A 22,076-nucleotide genomic window follows, 5' to 3' on the forward strand; every position below is an offset into this window, starting at 1 on the left:
AATCTCAATCTAACCTTACACCTAAAGGGAGAAGAAAAAGAAGAACAAATGAACCCCAGATTTAACAGGAGGAAGGAAATAATAAAGATCATAGTGGAAATGGAGAGTAAGAAGAATAAAAGAAAAGATCAATAAAACCAAGAGCTAATTCTTGGAAAAGATAAACAAAATTGATAAGCCTTTAACCAGACTCATCAAGTAAAACAGAGAGACAGCCAAAATAATGAAACTCAGAAATAAAAGAGGAAAAATAACAACCTACACCACAGAAACACAAAGGATTTTAAGATACCATGACAAAAAAATATATGCCAACAAATTGGACAACTTACATTCCTAGATACATACAATCTCCAAAAACTAAACCAGAAAAAAATAGAAAATCTGAACAGACTGATTACCAATTCAATTTTCTTACTAATCAAAACAAACAAACAAAACAAGAAACAAAGTCCAGGACCAGATAGATTCACAGATGAATTCTACCTAACATTTGAAGAAGGGTTAATACCTACACTTCTCAAACTATTCCAAAAAGTAGAAGACTCTGGGGTACCTGGGTTATTCAGTTGGTTAAACATCTGACTCTTCATTTTGGCTCAGGTCATGATCTCACAATCATTAGATGGAACCCTGCAATGTGTTCTGTGCTGGGCATGGAGCTTGTTTAAGATTCTGATTCTCTCTCTCTCTCTCTCTCTCTCTCTCTCTCTGCCCCTTCCCTACTTGCACATTCGTGCTCTCTCACTCTCTCTTTAAAAAGAAAATAAAAGAGGAAGTAAAACTTCCACATACATTCTACAAGGACAGCATTACCCTAATACTAAAACCAGACAAAGACACCACAGAAAAGAAAATTACAGGCCAATATCTCTGATGAATTTATATGTAAAAATCCTCAACAAAATATTAGCAAGCCTCATTCAACAATACATTAAAAGGATCATTCACCACAATCAAGTGGGATTTATTCTAGGAATGCACGGTTGGTTCAATATCCACAAATCAATCAATACACCACAGTAACAAAGTGAATTCCCATCTTAGTAAAAACATTAGAAAAAACATTTAATAAAATTCTACATCCTTTCATGATAAAACTCAACAAAGTAGGTTTAGAGGGAACATACTTCAACATAATAAAGGTCATATATGAAAAACCCACAGCTAATATCACACTCAATGGTGAAAAACTGACAGCTTTTCCTCTAAGATCAGGAACAACACAAGGATGTCCAGTATGCCACTTTTACTCAGTGTAGTAATGGAAGTCCTAGTGAAACAATCAGGCAAGAAAAAGAAGTAAAACTCATCCAGATTGGTAAGGAAGAAGTAAAACTGTCACTATTGTAAATGACATGACACTATAAAGAAAACCCTAAAGACAGCACCAAAAACTATTAGAACTGACAAATGAAATCAATACAGAGGCAAGATATAAAATTAACACAGAAATCAGCTGCATTTCTATACACTAAAAACAAAGTAGAAGGAGAAATTAAGAAGACAATTACCTTTATATTTGCACAAAAAGAATAAAATACCTAGGAATAAACTGAACTAAGGAGGTTAAAAACCTATATTCTGAAAATTATTAAAATGATGAAAGAAATTCAAGAAAGCACAAAAAAATTAAATGCTCATGGAGTGGAAGAATTAATGTTAAATGTCCACACTACCCAAAGCAATCTAAAGATTCAATGTAATCCCTATTAAAATACCAATAGAATGTTTCACAAAATGGTATCCTAAAATGTGTATGGAACACATTTTATTTGTCCATTTATTTGTTTGTGCAACAAATTATCCTAAAATGTGTATGGAACCACAAAAGACCTTGAATAACCCAAAACATGCTGAAAAAGAACAAAGGTAGAGGTATCACAATCACAGATTTTAAGATATACTACAAAGCTATAGTAATCAAAACAGGATGGTACTGGCACGAAAATCAGATCAGATGGAACAGGATAGAGACTCCAGGAACACACCCATACATAAATGGTTAAATGATCTACAACAAAGAAGGCAAGTATACACAATGGGGTAAAGACAGTTTCTTCAATAAATAGTGCTGGGAAAACTGGACCACTTTCTTACACCATACATAAAAATAAACTCACAGTTGACTGAAGACTTAAATGTGAGGCCCAAATCCATAAAAATTTAGAAGAAAATGCAGGTATTAATCTCTTTGACATCAACCTTAGCAACAGTTTTCTAGATATGTTTCCTCAGGCAAGGAAGACAAAAATCAAAAATAAAGTACTGGGACTACACCAAAATAAGATTTTGCACAGTAAAAAAGGTAGCCTACTCCCTGGGAGAATGTATTTGCAAATGATATATCTGATAAGGGGTTAATAGCCAAAATAAAGAACTTATACAAATAAACACAAAACAAAAACAAAAAATCTGATTTAAAAACTGGGCAGAGGACCTGACTGGACATTCTTCAAAGAAGATACACAGGTATGGCCAACAGACGCATGAAAAGATGCTCAACGTCACTCATCATCAGGCAGATGTAAATCAAAACCACAATGAAATATCACCTTACACCTGTCATAATGGCTACTATCAAAAAGACAAAATAATAGCAAGTGTTTGTGAGGGTGTTAAGAAAAAGAGAACCCTCATGCACTATTGGTGGGAATGTAAGTTGGTGTAACTGCTGTGGTAAACAGTATGGAGGTCCCTCAAAAATTAAAACTAGAAAAACCATATGAATCCAGTAATTCCACTACTGGGTGTTTATCCAAAGAAAATAAAAATACTAATTCCAGAAGATATATGCACCCCCATGTTTATGGCAGCAATGTTCACAATAGCTAATGTATGGCACCAACTCAAGTGTCCATTCATAGGTGAATGGATAAAGAGGATGTGGTATATATACAACTGAATAGTATTCTGCCACCAAAGTAATAATAACAATAATAATAATAAGCTCGTGCCATTTGCAACATGGATAGACTTGGAGGGTATAATGCTGAGGGAAATAAGACAGAGAAAGACAAATACCATATGATTTCACTTAAACATAGAATCTAAGAAATAAAACAAGCAAATAAAAAAAGCAAAAATAGACCCATAAATACGGAGAACAAACTAGTAATTGCCAGAGGGAAAGGAGTTAGGGATGGAGGGGATGGGTGAAGGGCAGTGGGAGATAGATACAGGCTTCTGGTTATTGAATGGGGAAGTCATGGGAATAAAAAATAGAGCATAGAGGATATTGTAGGTGGTATTGTAACGTGTTGTATAGTGATGGATGGTAGTTACACTTGTGTTGAACATAACAGGGTATAGACTTGTTCAGTCACTAAGCTGTACACCTGAAACTAATCTAGCATTGTGTGTCAACAATACTTTAATTTAAAAAAAGAATGGGATGAAGCAATAAATGAATTCCAACTGTGTTCCAAGTATTGGGAGATTTATAAACAACACGTTTAATCCCAATGATAATCATCAGGATTAGGTACCCATTTTTAAGATGAGAAAACTGGATCCAAAGCAATTAAATTGCTAAACTGTACACAGATATTTAGAGCCTGGATTCCAACATAGGCACTCTGATAGTGGAATTTGCACACTCAACCACTACCTCATCTTGTCCACTGTAGATCCCCTAACATGATGAGCAGGAGTTAGTAGGTAACTGGGTTTTAGCAGAAGGGGACTTTGACAGTGAATGAAAATAGGTATTTTGAAAATCCCAGAAGAAGATCAACTGTAAAATAAGAAAAGAAAAATGTTTGAAGGTTAAGGAAAACTTCTATCGCAGGAATTAAAGAGTCTTTGCACATTTTTAGTTTGCAATTAGCAAGGAAATGGATTTTGCTCAGGCAAATCATTTGATAATTCAAGCCATCTCAAAATTTGCTTCCACTATCCTAAATATAATCAATTATTTTAGTTCCAAAGATCAGTAACATAATGGTAAAAGACAAGTGTTTATCATGTGTGCATTATTTAAAAACTGGGATGAGTGGGAATAAAGATGAGTATAAGCTTCACATTTATTAGAGAAAAAGGGAAAAACATCAAATATGGAAAACTTAAAAACTCATTGGCTACCTTTTTTCCCAGAACTAAAACAAGCAATGAACTGCTCTAGGTGAAGAAGTAATGGTTCTTGGCCATTACTGTATACAACAAGATGACTCACACACTGAGTCTAAAAAAGTGAAGATTACCATATAGACCTTGTAGCTCTGATTTTTAAAGTGTTATTCCTTATGTCTACAAAATTGAGAAGTACTCTAATTCCAACTCTTATATGTATAAGACACTCAATTTATATGACATGAAATGTAAAGTGAGTTAAGTAATTACAGGTACATAATGTTCATAGGAACACACTTTGTCATAGTTAACAACTAGGAAAAAACAATTAGGTGTTGATCAATAGAGGAGCAGATGAATAAGTATTAAAATATAGTGTAGTCATACAATGGAATGTTGCAACAGATGAACTAGCGCTTATGTTCCATCATGTATCGATCTTAGATATATGACATTTTTTAAATAAAAACCAATGTTTGAGAAATTTTCATATACTGTGTTATCACTCATGCAAATAAAAATATATAAAATTCTCTTGTTTATGGATATTTTTGAGAAAGTTAATGTATAAAACAGTGAACTTTGAAATATATCAAGTTCATGGTGGTGTTTGTCACAATGAAAGGGAGTAAAAATTCCAAAGGAAAAGTTTTATTTTATTAATAACTGAGGCAAATAAAGTATTAAACAAGTGGTGGGGTCATGAGTATTATTCCTTTTAATTTTTAGTACTTCAAAATATTTGTAAAAGTTCAGTGATTTCATAAAACTACTATTTTGGGCAAAATGTGTTTGGAATGAATAATTGAGAAAATTATTTCAGTTCATCATAATATGCAAATGGTTCACACGTGTTTATGATGATCATATAGTCTTACTAAAAACAAAGTGAACATAAACCTCTCTGAAGATTTCCAGATTACCAGACAGAGCATTCTATAAGATTGAATTCAGGAAAGAAAACTAGAAACTTCAAGCTCTCAGGAGCTAAACTTTGAGTTTTATATCACAAGTTCCTATTTGCTCTAAAAAGTGTAATTTTGCCTCCTTTTAGGGAACGTTCCTGAGAATTTAATCCTGGTGTTTCACTTTCAGTGTCCTAGGAAAGGGGAGGTACATTCCGCACTTGTGGGTTCATAAATCACCTTGTGCAGTGTAGAACACAACAATCAGACATGAGTCAACTGTGCGGAGTAGCACAGGCTAAACCAACTGATCCAGACTCTGAAAACCCAGTCATACTGAGATCATTGCCAGGACCCCAGGTGCAGTGTTTTTAATGGTATCCCAGATTTACATGGATGTCAAAGGTCAGTAAGACCACCTGCTCTTCTGAAGCTTGGGAAGACAAGGTGAAATAGCCAAAGGTTAGGAATCCTCAGTATAACTAAGCTGTGCTCCCAGCAATGCAATGGGGGTAGGATTACCCACTTTCAATCAATGGAGTGCTGCCCCTATGTACCACCTGATCTGTTCTCCTTTCCACCATCTTCGTCATTTTTAAAGCACAAATCTGGTCAAGTCACTCCTCTGCTTAAAAGACTTCAATATACTTCCTCGCACTTGGCATTAGGCTGAAACCTCTTAACATGATGTACCGGCTTCGTTTTAGCCCACTCCTCCTCTTGCTCCAATACTCTAATTGGGGTTTCTTCACCTCAGCACTAGTCTGTTTAAATTAATTTGTTTTGCTCAGGTACATTTATCATCTAGTCTCTGATCTTGTCCCTGAGGGGAGAGATGGTTTTTATGCTGTTTATCCTTATAATGTTAGTGCCTATCATACTGCTTGGAATGTAGGAGGTTCTCAACAAATGTTTGTTGAAAGAAGAGAAGGAGGAGGAAATGTGGGGAAAGAGGAAGGAAAGGGTTTTTTTTGTAAAATAGAATAAAAGTAAAAATATTTGCGTAAAGTATTAGTAGGAATGACAGGATTTGGGCCCAATCAGAAAAAAATATCTTTTAGAATCTATCCATATGGCAGCTCAATGTGTCTTCTTTGGTGGGGGGATGGAGGTAGACAATAACAGAATAAAACGTTTTGGTTGAAATGATTCAAGCCTGAGGACCTTATTGACCACCGAGGATCATCACAAACTCAATGTGAAAAAGATTATGATAGAAACAGCACCCAAAGGCACAGATCCTGTGTGGCTTGCAAGGTTTCCTTTACTGCTTATGTGTAAACAAAGCCAGCTATATCTATCCTGTCTCAGCTCAGGGCACGAACTCCTCAAACAGTTAATCCATTCTTTACATGTCATTTTTTAAAATAGAAAAATTTTAAGATGGAAACTGTCAAATCATCTGTAGTATGCCCAGAATTGTGTTAGAAAAAAAAATGGAAGAAATTTAAAAGAGGCAAAACCCTTATATAAATACCCTTTAAATGACAGGTAGTTCTTATGCAACTTTCTTTTGAGTTTATATTTGAAATTTCAGTTCCCTTTCTCATCACCTCAGAAATCTGCATATATATCTTTCATCTAAAAGACTAGCCTCGGGGCGCCTGGGTGGCGCAGTCGGTTGGGCGTCCGACTTCAGCCAGGTCACGATCTTGCGGTCCGTGAGTTCGAGCCCCGCATCGGGCTCTGGGCTGATGGTTCAGAGCCTGGAGCCTGTTTCCGATTCTGTGTCTCCCTCTCTCTCTGCCCCTCCCCCGTTCATGCTCTGTCTCTCTCTGTCCCAAAAATAAATAAACGTTGAAAAAAAAAAATTTAAAAGACTAGCCTCTCTCTCTACAGATATATCAAAAGGTTCAAAATATCACCATTTTGTTTATTATTATCTATATATTCACATTTTCTGTCTCAGGGTGTTTGAGATACAATTTAAAACCCAAGGGAAATTCAGAGAAGATGGCAAAGTAAGAGGACCCTGAGCTCCCCTCAGCCCAAGGACACACTAAGACAATGGCCACGTCTGCACTACTGACTCTGGAAACAGCCTGAAGACTGGCAGAGAAGACCCTGCACAACTAATCCCAGAGAGGAATGAAAAGGGTAGGAGCGGTGGAGCTACAGTTGGGAACCAAACTTCCAGTGAGACTAACTATAAATGGAAGGTATGTCACAAGCATAGAGGGCAGCAGGAAACTCAGCGTGGTAACTCAACCCTGAGAAACACCACAGAAGCAACAGTTTAAAAGAGCTTGGATATATGTGAAGGAGATTTATCTACTAATCTTGGAATGTGTTCTGGAGGGGCAGAGATCTTCAAGAGATTTCTTGAGGAAGAAGAGTGCTGGTGGGCATCATTTTTCTTCTCCTCCCCCAGCCTAGGTAGCTGGAAACTTGCAGGAGCCAATGATAACACTCTCCATCTACCTTGCTAGCCCTGTGCACCCAGCTTTCACATTCCTTTCCGGCTACACTGATCCAACCCACTCAACTTAGCAGACATCACTCCAAAGCAGCTCCTGCATTGCAACACCCTGTAAGCAGCTCCAGCAGGGACAAGTACCACTCCAAAGTGACTCCTGCCCTGGGGAAGGGATAAGATAACCACACACCCCAGTGCCCTCAGTTCCAGCATCCTGGCCTCTTAGCTGTCTGCTGGGGGGGGTAAGCCCTGCCATTCGGTGTTCCAATAGCTGTGGCAGAGATGCTAACTGTAGACCACTGGCCCCATTCACCAATAACAGTCTCTGAGACTTGCAGGGAGAAAGCCCTGCCCTTTGATGTACCTGCAGTTCTGGCACAAATCCCAGCTGAAGACAGTCAGCTGGACTTCTAACCCTGCCCACTAATGAGCCCACAGCAGCCTCGGGCCTCTCAACGTTGAGGAAACTAACCACCCCTCCAACATTCACCACCCAATAGTACACCAACAGCAAGCAAACCTAGTCATTGCAACAGGCCTGGATAGAGACAATCATGGCTCAGCCAAAATGGGACGTGCATGCAGCCCACAGAGGGGACATTCCTGGAGCAAATGGTTCTGGTGACCAGGGGGACATTACTGTAGGACACCACATGCCCTCTTCTACACAAGGCCGCTACTTTAAAGACCAGGAGACACTGCTGACATAATACATAGAAACAAACACAAAGAGTCGTGCAAAATGAGATGAAGGAATAGGTACCAGATGAAAGAACAAGATACTATCATTAAAATAAACTAGATGAAACAGAGATAGGCAATATGCCTGATAAAGAATTCAAAGCAATGGTCATAAAGATATTCAGTGGATTTTGGAAAAGAGTGGATGAAATAAGTGAGAATTTCAACAAGAAGAAAATAGAAAAAATAACCTCTCAGAGATAAGGAATTCAATTAATAAAATAAAAAATACACTACAGAGAATCAGCAGCAGATGAGAGGATGCAGAAAAATGGATCAGCAATCTGGAAGAGAATGTAATGGGAAGCATCCAAGCTGAACAGCAAAAAGAAAAAAAATAACAATAAATGAGAAAAGGTTAAAGGAACTCAACAACATCAAGTGTAATAACATTCATGGTATAGGGATTTCAGAAGAAGAATAGATAAAGGAAAAAAAAAACTTATTAGAAGAAATAATAGCTGAAAACTTCCTGAACCTGGCGGAGGAAACAGACATCCAGGTCCAGGAAGCACAAAGATCCCAGGAGGCCCACAAAATGACAAATAATGATTAAAAGAGTAATAAGTAATGATAAAGAGAAAATATTAACAGATGCCATAAAAAAAAAGTTTCCATACAAGTGTAATTCCCTAAAGCCATCAGCTGACTTGTCAGGAGAAACTTTGCAGGCCAGAAGGGAGTGCCATGATATATACAAAGTGCTAAAAGAAAACAAACAAACAAAACAAAACAAAACAAAACTACACTAAGAATACTTGATCCAGCAAGGCTATCATTCAGAACAGAAAGAAAGATAATTTCCCAAACAAAAGTGAAAGGATTCATCACCTTTAAACCAGCCTTATAGAAAGTTTTAAAGAGAATTCCTTAAGTGTAAAGGAAAGAATATAATTAGAAATAAGAAAATTATGAAAGGGAAAATTTTGAGATGTAAAGCAAACATATGGTAAAAAATAGATTTAGCACTTAATAAAGTCAGTATGGAGGTTAAAACACAAAAGTGGTAAAAATCAATTGTATCTACAAAAATTAGTCAAATACACAAAACAAAAAGATGTAAAATGTGACATCATATACATAAAACATGGAGGGTGAGTAAAAATTTAGCGCTTACAGTGTGTTTGAACTTAAGAAACTATCACCTTCATATAGACTGCTAGATACTTAAGTTACAATGAACACAGCAGTGTGTGGGTGGCTCAGTTGGTTAAACATCTGACTTCGCTCAGGTCATGATCTCATAGTTCATGGGTTTGAGCCTTCTGTCAGGCTCTGTGCTGACAGCTCAGAGCCTGGGGCCCGCCTTAGATTCTGGGTCTCCATCTCTCTCTGCCCCTCCCCCACTTGCACCCTGTCTTTCTCTATCTGTCTCAAAAATAAACATTAAAAAAATTCAAAAAAGAAGTTATACGTGAACACAATGGTAACAACAAATCAAAAACCTATAATAGTTACAGAAAAAAATAGAAAGTCTAGGGGCGCTTGGGTGGCTCAGTCAGTTGAGCTTCCAACTTCAGCTCAGGTCACGATCTCGCAGTTTGTGAGTTCAAGCCCCGTGTCGGGCCCTGTGCTGACAGCTTGGAGCCTGGAGCCTGCTTTGGATTCTGTGTCTCCCTCTTTCTCTGCCCCTCCCTCACTCACACTCTGTCTCTCTCTCTCTCCTTCAAAAATAAATAAACATTAAAAAAATGTTTTTTTAAAATAGAAAGTCAAGCATAACACTAAGCAAAGCCATCAAACCACAAGGGAAAAGATCAAGAGAAGAAGAAACAGTGAAGAACTATAAAACAAACAAACAGAAAACAAGTATATACCTACTAATCATTGCTTTAAATGTAAATGGTCTTAATATTCCAATCAAAACATATCGGATGACTGAATGGATGAAAAAAAAACGAGACCCATCTATATGCAGCCTGCAGCTATCTCACTTCAAACCTGTAAACACATACAGACTAAAGATGAAGAGATAAAAAAACATATACCATGCAAATGAAATTGCACAAAGGGCCAGTGTAGCAATTCTCATATCAAAATAGGCTTTAAAACAAAGACTGTAGAGCAAGAGATAATGAAGCACTATATAATGATAAATGGAACAACACATCAAGAGGATATAATAATTGTAAATATGTATTCACACAACATAGGAACACCAAAATACATAAAGCAAATATTAACAGATATAAGCAGAAACTGATAGTAATATAATAGTAGTAGGGGGTTTTAACACCCCACTTACATCAATGGATAGATCATCCAGATAAATATCAACAAGAAAACAGTGGCTTTGAAACACACATTCTATCAGATGAAGCTGACAAATATACAGAACATTCCATCCCCCAACAGCAGAATACATATTCTTTTTAGGTGCACATGGACTCTCTAGGATACAACAGATGATAGGCCATAAAGTAAGTCTCAGTAAATGTAAGAATATTGAGCTCATATCAAGTATGTTTTCCAACCACAGCAATATGATACTAGAAATCAATTATAAGAAAAAAAATCTGGAAGAAGCACACCAACATGTGGTGGAGGAGAAACAAAATGCTACTCAACAATGAATGGGTCAACCAAGAAATCAAAGAGGAAATCAACAAACACCTGGAGACAAATGAAAATGAAAACACAACAGTCCAACACCTTGGCATAGAGCAAAAGCAGTAAGAGGGAATTTTATAGTAATCAGGCCTACTTCAAGAAATAAGAAAATTTTCAAATAAAGAACCTAACCTTACACCTAAAGAAACTAAGAAGAAAAGAAAGGACAAACAAACCCAAGGTTAGAAGAAGAAAAGAAATAATAAACACCAGAGCAGAAAATAACAAAATAGAGACTAAAAGAACAATTGAAAAGATCAATGAAACCAAGAGTCAATTTTCTAAAAAAATAAAATTGATAACACTTTAGCCAAATTCATCAAGAAAAAATGAGAGAGGTTTCAAATAAAATCATAAATGAAGGAAAAGAAATAGCAACTGACACCAGAGAAATACAAAGGGTAAGAGCATATTATGAAAAATGATATGCCAACATAGTGGACAATTTACTCAAATGGATAAATTACAGAAACATATAATCTTCCAAAACTGTATCAGGAAGAAATAGAAAATGTGAACTGAGTAATTACTAGTAAAGAAATTGAATTAGTAATCAACCAACTTCCTAATCCATCATACAAGGCCAGCATTAGTGTGATACCAAAACCAGACCAAAAACCTAACAACAACAATAACAAAAATGCAAAACAAACAAACAACTACAGGCCAACATATATGATGAACATAGCTGTAAAAACCCTCAAAAGACTGGCAAGCCTAATTCAACAATATATTAATCAGTGACCATGATCAAGTAGGGTTTTATTCTAGGGACGTAAGGGTGTTTCAGTATGTGCCAGTCAATCAGTGTGACACATCACATTAACAAGAGAAAGGGTAAAAACCGTGTGTAAAGATATGCAGATATAGTATTTGATACTTTCAACATCCTTTTCTGATAAAAACTCAGTGAAGTATCTCAACATAATAAAGACTGTACACAGCAAATCCATAGCTAACATCATATTCAATAGTGAAAAACTGGGAGCCTTTCCTCTAACATCAGGAGCAAAATAAGGGTTCCACTCCTCCCACTTTTATTCAGTGGAGTTCTGGAAGTCCCAGCCATCATAATAAGACAAGAAAAAGAAATGAAAAGCATTTTCATTAGCAAATTGCTAAGCAATTTAGCAAATTGCTAAGGAAGCAGTAAAACTGTCACTCTTTATAGATGACATGTTACGACATATAGAAAACCCTAAAGGCACCAACAAAAAACTATTACAACTGATAAATGAATTCAGTCAAGTTGCAGGATACAAAATCAATATAAAGTATGTGTTGCATTTCTATACAGAAATGTAAAAGTAGCAGAAAAAAAATTTAAGGACACAATCCAATTTACAGTTGCGCCGAAAGGATATAATAATTAATCAAGGAGGTGAAAGACCTAATCTCTGAAAACTATAAAACACTGATGAAAGAAATTGAAGATGAAACAACAAATGTAAAAGTATAACATGCTCATGGATTTGAAGAATTAGTATTGGTAAAATGTCCATATTACCCAAAGCAATATATAGATTAAATGCAATCTCTTTCTAAATACCAACAGCATTTATCACAGAACTAGAACAAATAAAATTTTTAAAGAACCACAAAAGTTCTCAAATAGCCAAAGCCATCTTGAAAGAGAACAAAACTAGAGGTATCACAATCTCAGATTTCAAGATATATTGCAGACCAATAGTAATAAAAACAGGATGTACTGGCATCAAAAGAGACACACAGATCAATGGAACAGGATAAAGAGCCCAGAAATAACCTACTCATATATGGTTGATTAATCTACAATAGAGGAGCAAGAATATATAATGGGGGAAAGACAGTATTTTCAAAAAATGTTTTGGAGGAATCTGGTAGCTACATGCAAAAGGATGAAACTGGACAATTTCTTACACCAAACACAAAAGTAATCTCAAAATGGATTAAAGGCCTACATATGAGAACTGAAACTCCTACAAGAAAACATAAGCAGTAATCTCTTTGACATCAGCCTTAGCAATGTTTCTCTAAGTATGTCTCCTGAAGCGAGGAAAACAAAAGTGAAAATAAACTTTGACTACACCAAAATAAAAAGCTTTTGTACAGCAAAGGAAACAATGAAGTGGCAAAATGAAAGCAAAATAAAAAAGCAAAGGCAACTTACTGAATAGAAGAAAGTATTTGCAAATGATCTATCTGATAAAGGGTTAATATCCAAAATAGATAAAGAACTTATACAACTCAACATCAAATAACAATCTGATTAAAAATGGGCAGAGGATCTGAATAGACACGCAGATGGCCAACAGATACATGCAAAGATGCTCAACATCACTAATCATCAGGAAAAAGACAACAACAACAACAATAACAAAATCCAACACCCCCCACGAACAACAACAAAACAAATAATGAGACATCACTTCAAACCAGTCAGAATGGCTAGTATCAAAAGGACAAGAAAAAACACATGTTGGAAAAGATGTGGAGAAAAGGGAACCCTTGTGCACTGCTGGTGGGAATGTAAAACGGTGCAGCCACTCGAAGATACTGTGGAGTTTCCTAAAAATATTAAAAACAGAAGTACCATATGATCCAGTAATTCCACTACTGGGTATTTACCCAAAGAAAAAGAAAAGATTAATTCAAAAAGACATATGCACTCCTATGTTTACTGCAGCATTATTTACAACAGCTAAAATATGGAAGCAACCTGAAGTGTCCATCAAGCAATGAATGGATAAGTATGTGGTATACATATACAGTGGAATATTATTCAGCCATTAAAAAACAATGTGCTTTTGCCATTTGCAATAACATTAATGGACCTAGAGTGTATGACACTAAATGAAACAAGTCAGGGAAGGACAAATACCGTAGGATTTCACTTGTATGTGGGATCTAAAAAGCAAACAAACAAAAAAAAAGAGACAAACTAACTGATGTTTAAATACAGAGACCAAACTGGTGGTTGCCAGAAGGAAGGTGGGTGGAGGAATAGGTAAAATAGATAAAGAGGATTAAGAAGGATTAAACTTCCAATGTGAAATAAATAAGTCACAGAGATGAAAACTACAGCAGAGGGAATATAGTCAATAATACTATAAAAACATTTTATGAAGACTTATGTTGACTACACTTATCATGTGAACACTGAGGAATGTATAGAATTGTCAAAGCAATATGTTACACATTTGAAACTGAAGTATATTAATTATACTTCAGTAAACAATAAATAATAAAATAAAGTAGAATCAATGGCCACTATCTCCACTCTACAGTTTTACAATACGATTTCCTAGTTATCCAAATCATGGCACTAAATTAGTTTGCACACAGATGCCTAGTGTAAATCCAAAGTCTAACATGTAGGAGATAGTCATGTGTTCTTACTCTAGAGAAGTCCACCCTATCAATGCATTTTTCAATAATTCAATAAATATTTATACAGTGATTATGTGCCAAACATGTTTTGTAAGTTCTGGGAAGATAATGATGAGCTGAAGCAGAGATCATCCCTGTTTCTGTGGAGTTTAGTATCTAGTGGGTGAGGGGACATCTACCAGGCACAAAATACAGATACGTTCAGCTGTCAGCTGTATGTATCGAGTTAACAAATATGACCTTTAAGAATAAATAGAGTTTGCAGTTTTACTCTGTGCCCAGTATATATTTATCTTTAGAGAATTATTATTTATCTTAATTATTCCAAAGAATAAATGTAGACAAAATGTCTTTTCTATCTCATTCCTTTGGCTTTTATAAATACCGAGGAACATTTTGGAAATGTGAAGACTTCTTGTGTGATGCAGCCACTTAACATTTGTTCTCTTGTCAGAAGGACAATGACTGTGGAAAATGACAAACCTGTGTTTCCTCTCAGCCAAGTCAGGCTCTTCATGCTTGCTCATGATGCAAATAAACGTTTGTGTCACAGTTGCTATCTTTCAGACTGGGTGCATCTATTCATATTACCTCAGAGAATGAAAGGATCAAACACAAAAAATACAGGGTCTCACAAATGACAGGATATCAGCTCAAGGCAATGTCAACGACAGGATGAGGTGGAGGCCAGAGAACACTTACTGGTAAGTGGTAGGGCTGACGTTGATGCGCCGAGGGTGACTTCCTGATTCGAATTTGCTTGCCAGAGTGACATTATTTCCAAACAGGCAATATCGTGGCATTCTTACCCCAACAACTCCAGCGAGCACAGAACCTGAGTGGATGCCTATCCTCATCTAAAAGAAAAAGAAAGAAAAATGAAAAGGATATATTTATGTTTTTCTTTTGGTATGCAATTCTTTTAAGGAGGGGTACTACTGCTAATTATGTAAACCACTGAACTAGGATCTCCTCAGAGACAGAAAGTTGGTCTTGGTCATTTTTGTGAGCCTGGTATCTGGACCATTATAGTGGCAGTGAACATGAATACTATGGAATAAATAATAAATTATAGGAAAAAATTGTATTTAATTAGCTACAGAAATCTGGTTATACTACAGGTCAGATCACTTTTCATTTGTAAACATTTTCTAGTACATAAAAAACTTATTATTTGCCCTTCATTTACTCTCACATACAACCCTATTTTTTCCTTCATAAAATTAAGCACAATTATAAATTAAATATGTATATTTCTGTTTATTTTGTTTAAATGTTGGGTTGTCCTAGGAGAGAAGTATCCATATCTTTTTTCTTATTGCTGAATATTCAGTACTTAATATTATACCTAGAGCAAAGTAGGCCCTCAGTGGTAAGTAATAAATGTTGAATAAGTTGAAAATAAGTGATAAATGTTGAATAAGTTGAATAAGAGTGTCAAAACTCTTCAACATTGTATTAAAATGGAGTTATAGAGAATTTAACCCTTGCGCCAGTCAAGAAGTACCTATTGAAAACCCTGAAAAATAAATTAAGGGCTGTATATTTTACACTCCGTGAATCTGATAACTGTTAGTCTGTCCCATGCCTTGGAGGAGTCCTCAATGTGAAGTCAATATAAACTTAAGTGTGATTACAGCAATGAAGTTGTATGTACATGGTCTACACCAAAATAGCTGAAGCTAATGTTGACCAAGTGGGGAATGGGATCCTTAGTCCCAGGGGAATGTGGAAGAGAGGGAAGCAATCTGACCCCTAGGAGCTACTATGTAAGTAAAGTGTCACTCCTTCACTACCATGTCTCCTTCTGTCCCTATAGTTGTGAGGACAAAAAGTCATTCTGAGACTAACCTTTGTCAGAGAACTGGAGACTCCTGCATACATCAACTATTGATAAGACAGGCTGAAATCATTGTGATATAGCTGCATCTCTTAATAACCTCTTCATCTAATTTTTAAAAAGTGATTCTAACATTTATTTTGAAATCCAACACTGGTGAAAGAATAAAGATTTTTCTTTATTCTTTTTTTATATTTATATATATTTATAAAGAATAACTTTATATTTATAAATAATTTTATATTTATAAAGAATAAAAATTTTCCCTATTAGTGTGAACATACACCAGTATATATATAAACAGACTAACAGAAGAAAAAGTCAAGGAAGACTTCCATGTATATACAGGTGATTGATATATAATAGAGTTGGCATTTCAGATTAGTGAAAAAAGATGGCATTTCCATTAGGATGCTACAGATCAACTGTGTCTTCATGTTGAAAAAAATTCCAAGTAAAGATCTTAATTTAAAAGGCACAACTTTACAGCTTTAAAAATAATTGTTTTAATTAAGGTAAAGGTCAATGTGCAGTATAAGTAATACTCTAAAATACAGAAATCCTAAAAAGTATAGATTTTTATTAGTCTCTCAGTAACAGTTCCCAGGTGAGTGGCCCAGACTGTCAGGAAGCTCTGTTTGGTCAGGGACAGGTCTTATCATTGTGTTCCTCCTCGTGCATCATCATATATTCCTTATTGGAAAACCTGAAGCTGAGTCAGGAGCACTCCCATGTTCCAAGTCATGATGGGGCAAGATAGATAGTGCAAGCTCAAGGGAAGGGTCATGATGTTGCCATTTAAGGTGCTCTTCATTCCTTTGGGTAGATCTGGACCTACATTTTCTATCAATTTCCTTCTGCCTAAAAGATTTCTTCAAATATGTTTTCAACTGTAGGTCCACTGATGATGAATTCTTTCAGCTTTTGTATGTTTGAAAAGGTTTTTATTTTGTCTTCCTATCCAGATATTTTTGTTGGGTATGGAATTCTAGGTTGACAGCTTTTTCGTTCCTTTTAGTGCTTTAGTAATGTTGTTCCATATCTCCTCCTGTATATTGTTTCCTATGAGAACACTGCTGTCGTGCTTATATTAACTCCTTCATACGTACCAGATCTCTTTCTGTCTTTTTCTAGTTTTGCAAAATTTATTTAAATAATTTTTTAATTAATAAACTTATTTTTTTTTGAGAGAGACAGAGACTGCACAAGTGAGTGAGGGCAGAGAGAGAGAATCCCACAATGTGCAGAATGAGAGGGAGAGAGAGGGACAGAGAGTGTAGAACCCAAGCTCACCTGAAGCAGGGCTCAAGATCACCCAATGTAAGACTCAAACTCATGAACTGTGAGATCATGACCTAAGCCAAAGTCAGGTGCATAACCAAGTAAGCCACCCAGGCACCCCCTGAAGAATTTAGTTATGATTTTCCTTGATGTTTTCTTCATGCTTCTTGTGTTTGGGATTTGTTGAGTTTCTTGAATCTGTGAGTTTGTAGTTTTCTTCAGGTTAGGAAAAACTTCAGCTATTTCTTCTTCAGATATGTTTTCTATACACCCCTCTATCCCAGTAACTCCAATTATATGCATATTGGGATACTTGAAGTATTTCCATGGAAGACAGATAATTTAATCATTTAAATTACTTTTTCTGTTTATTTTGGATAACTTCTATTATAACGTCTTCAGATTTATTAATCTCTTCCTTTGTAATGTCTAATCTTTTGCTAACCCCATCCACTGCATGTTTAATCTCAGACATTGTGATTTTCCTCTCAAGAAGTTCAATTTGGGATTTTTCTTTTTCAGGCATCAAATTAACTTTTGGACATATGGAATTTAGTTAAAATAACTATTTTAAAACTCTTGTCTGCTAATACTAACATCTATTAGTCTCTTTCAGTGTTGATTGGTCTTTTTCATCATTATGGGTAATATTTTTCAGCTTTGCTGCAAGCTAGTAATTTTTGGTTGAATGTTCAGTATCACAAATTTGACTTTGTTGAGTGGGGATATTTTTTAGATCCTTGTACGTATTCTTGAGTTCTGTCTATGGATGTAGTCAAGTTCCTTGGAAACAATTCAGTCTTTTCAAGTCTTGCTTTTTAGGATTTGTTAGGCAAGTCTTGAGCAGTATTTCATTAGGGCTAATTATTCTCCACTACTGAGGCAAGAACATCCAGAGTACTGTACCCAGTGCCCATGATTTATGAGGTTCTCAGGTCTTCCTGATGGGAACAGGCAATTTTTTCCAGGTCCTTTGTGAGTGCCAGGAACTTTTTCCTCTAGTCCTTCCAGGTGTTTTTCCCTGTTGAGCCAAGGGAATCTTCTCACATAGAAACAATAATCAATGTTGGGCAGAACATATAGGGAGCTCCTTGGAAGAATGCTGGTGGTCTTTGTGCAACTCTCTCCTTACTGGTTCCCTGTGACCTCCAGCTTCCTTGGTCTCCCCAGATTGAGCTCCACCTCTCTGACTGCAGGGATTTGTTTGATGCCTCCTGATTTGCTTCTCCTTGCACCACAGTCTGGATGTTCCCAAAGCAACATACCAGGGAAATCCTGTGTCTCATCTTACTTGTTTCCTATCTCTCAGGGATCACTGTTTTCTATTGCCTAGTGGCCAGTGTCATAAAAACTGTTCTATTGTACTTTTTCCTCCAGATTTTTAATTGTTTAAGGTAGAAGTATAAATCCAGTCTGTTATTCCATTTTAAGTGGAAGCAGAAATAGATAGTACTTTAAAAAAATTGTCAACGTTTGTTCATTTCTGAGAGATAGAGACAGAGACAGAGACAGAGTATGAGTGGGGAAGGGCAGAGACAGAAGGAGACAGAATCTGAAGCAGGTTCCAGGCTATGAGCTGTCAGCACAGAGCCCAATGCGGGGCTCAAACTCACAGATGGCAAGACCATGACCTGAGCCAAAGTCAGACACTTAACCGACTGAGCCACCCAGGTGCCCCATACTTTTTTTTTTAAGAAACCTGTCTGAAAAATGTAAGCCTATTTTTTTCTTTTTCTTTTTTTTTTTTTGAGAGACAGAGAGAGGTGCTCACACAAGTAGGGGAGGGGCAGAGGAAGAGGAAGAGAGAGAATCCCAAGCAGGCTCTGTGCTGTCAGCATGGAGTCTGACATGGGGCTCCATCTCACTGACCATGAGATCATGACCTGAACCAAAATCAAGAGTCAGATGCTTAACTAACTGAACTACCCTACCCAGGTGCCCCATAGGCCTGGTTCTGATGAGTGATTATCTATTTGGATTTAAAAAGGTAAGAAGAAAGAAGAAAGAAGAAGAAGAAGAAGAAGAAGAAGAAGAAGAAGAAGAAGAAGAAGAAGAAGAAGAAGAAGAAAGAAGAAGAAAGAAGAAAGAAGAAGAAAGAAAAAGAAAAAGAGAAAGAGAAAGAAAACTGCTGAATGTCAATAGTCCTTTTAAACAAGATAATTATAAAGCACCTTCTCTCAAGTTAGAAAGCATTTTGCAATATTATTATATTTCTTTGGGTTTGCTTTTATGAGGCCCATTTATACTAAATTATTTTGTGTAATGAGGGCTTGCTAAAAAACACCTCAGATGATAAGACTGTCAGTTTGGACCTGTGGTCACTGTATTGATCTTTTTATGCAGAAGGCAAGATACATCTCACAGCCTCTTTACTCTATGTGTTTTGTTTGAGAAAGACTCTACACCCCCCACACACTACACAGAAGGCTTGTGTAGTTCCACTGCTGCCTCCTGTCAAAAGACCTGAGGGTTTTTTAAATGAAATTATCAGAATTAGAATTATTATAACCTAAAAAAATGCTAGCAATAAAAACCCTGATATCCTTGGGCGGGGTGGATGGAGAAATGGTCATTTAAACAAACGATTATCTCTTAGAAGGCACAAAACATCATGCACAAAATATCACCAAACATGCACAAAAATATCAATAACCACACAAATAGCACAAATTTGCTGTCATTGTGTCTATCGTACAATGAAACAAAACTCAGAGAATTATTTAATTTTGGAAGGAGATACTATTGAGAAATTATAAACTGAATCATCAGCCTCTCTTGTTTTTTCATTTCTTTTTTTTTTAAGTTTATTTATTTATTTTGAGAGAGAAAGAGAGAAAGAATCCCAAGCAAGCTCTGTACTGTCAGCACTGAATCCTGATGCAGGGCTTGAACTCATGAAATCATGACCTGAGCCAAAGTCAGATGCTTAACCAACTGAGCCACTCAGGCGCCCATCTTCTGCATTTCTTTTGACAACTTACTGAGATTTCCCAAAAATTGGGAAGGATAGCAAGAAATGTTGCCTATGTAAAGAAGGGAATGATTGCCTCACTCAGAATATGTCAGGAACATCGAGCAGTTAGACAAAATAGATACATTCAACTCTCAATGATGAATTTAGATTCCTTTCAGCAAGATTTAACATCATTTAAATAATTTAACCACTCAGAAACATTGGCATCCATCTGCCCAGGATGTCCTCACTAAAGAAGGTCATTTTGCACTAAACCAGTGGTTGTTAACTAGGGACATTTGTGCCCTTCAGTGAACATCTGACAATGTCTTGAGACACTTTTTTATTTTCACAACTGGGATGGGGAGCTGCTTCTATTCTTTTCATCTATTCAGTTGAGCTAAAGATGCCTAGGACAGCCTCCCCACAAGAGAGAATTTTCCAGTCCAAAGTAGCAATGGTGCAGAATATGAGAAATGGTGCAGAATCTGAGAAATGGTGCAGAATCTGAGAAATGGTGCAGAATCTGCCCTACACAGGCTCCTGGCACCCTATAGGCTCTTAGTATACCAACACACACACGAAATAATAAATGCTTTAATCAGACCAAAGCCTTGATGCGTAACACTAGACTTCACTTTTTAGAGAACATTTATGAAAAAAAAAATAGCGTTTGCCCTAGGGATTTATTGAAAAACACAGTAACTTTTGGATCTATCCTGAGGTTAGGATACCTGTTACCCAATCTCCTCTATCTACCTGAAATGTGTGAGATACTGCAAAGCTCTGGGAAACATCAGAGTCCCCACTCATCAAAAGATGCAGTTGTTCTCCTAATACTTCACTGATTATTCATCTGCTGAGGCACATAAACAAGTGCATTTTAAGATAATATTTCTCCCACGGTGCCTAAAAATAGAAGGCTTATAGGGTTAGACCTCGGTTAGCCAAAACTGGTTTCGTCAAGAAGGAATCTTTGGGTTGGGAGAGCAGCACGGATTCATTAGTTGAGTCCCTCATTTTAAAAATAAACTCAAGTCCAGAGGAGCACAATGAAAAAGAGCAATTAGCCCACAGGGGGCGCTCGTGCAAGTTCCCTTCCCATACCTCATGGCGCCCATCCTGGTGCTTATGTGGCAAGGACCCCTTTATAGTTCAGTAAATAGATGGACTAATTCCCGAATGTCCGAATCAGACTGAAACCATGATTAACAGGAGTTAGGAGCTAGCAAGTTATGAAAATCAAATACCAATTTGTGTTGAAATAGTCCTGCTGGAGCAAGACAGAATTTCCAAATTAAAATAGGTCTATAGTAGGAAAAAGAAGAAAGACTTCTGTAGAAAGAGCCAGTTATCTGTGTAATCGTGTTTGCGTTTAAGTATCATTCTGAGATTCCTGTAGTTGAGATTTTAAGCTTTTAAAAATAGTTAATTGGGGCGCCTGGGTGGCTCAGTTGGCTAAGCATCTGACCGCTCAGGTCATTATCTGGGGTTCAGGAGTTCAAGCACCGCCTGGGGCTCTGTGCTGACAGCTCAGAGCCTGGAGCCTGCTTCAGACTCTGTGTCTCACTCCCTCTCTGCCCCTCTCCCGCTCATGCTCTGTCTTTGTCTCTCTCTCAAAAATAAATAAATATTAAAAATTATTTAAAAAATAGTTAATTAACTGTTTGAATAGCCAGGAGACTAAAATCGTTACTCACATTGTTAGGAAACAGGGAAGAAAACAAGTACTTTAGTCTTCTTCCAGTATTAGCATGCATTATAAGTTTCATCCAAAAAATATTTCTTTCACTAATAAAAGGAAATAAATTAAATTGATTTTCACATTTTTGTCTCATTATTTTATTAATAACCAATATTTTCCTGACAAGAAAATGTCACTTAATGTTT

General features: G+C 36.4%; 1 protein-coding gene across 1 annotated transcript in view; it reads right to left on the bottom strand.

Annotated features, from left to right (window-relative positions):
- The window catches only part of GUCY1A2 (guanylate cyclase 1 soluble subunit alpha 2), a 307,596-nt gene that overhangs the window by 36,711 nt on the left and 248,809 nt on the right, over positions 1–22,076 (bottom strand). The window contains exon 7 of the mRNA XM_023239063.2: positions 14,815–14,969. Coding sequence (XP_023094831.2) covers positions 14,815–14,969 — 155 coding nt within the window. The remainder of the gene's footprint in view (positions 1–14,814; positions 14,970–22,076) is intronic.

This window comes from Felis catus, chromosome D1, assembly GCF_018350175.1.
Source record: "Felis catus isolate Fca126 chromosome D1, F.catus_Fca126_mat1.0, whole genome shotgun sequence".
NCBI lineage: Eukaryota > Metazoa > Chordata > Mammalia > Carnivora > Felidae > Felis > Felis catus.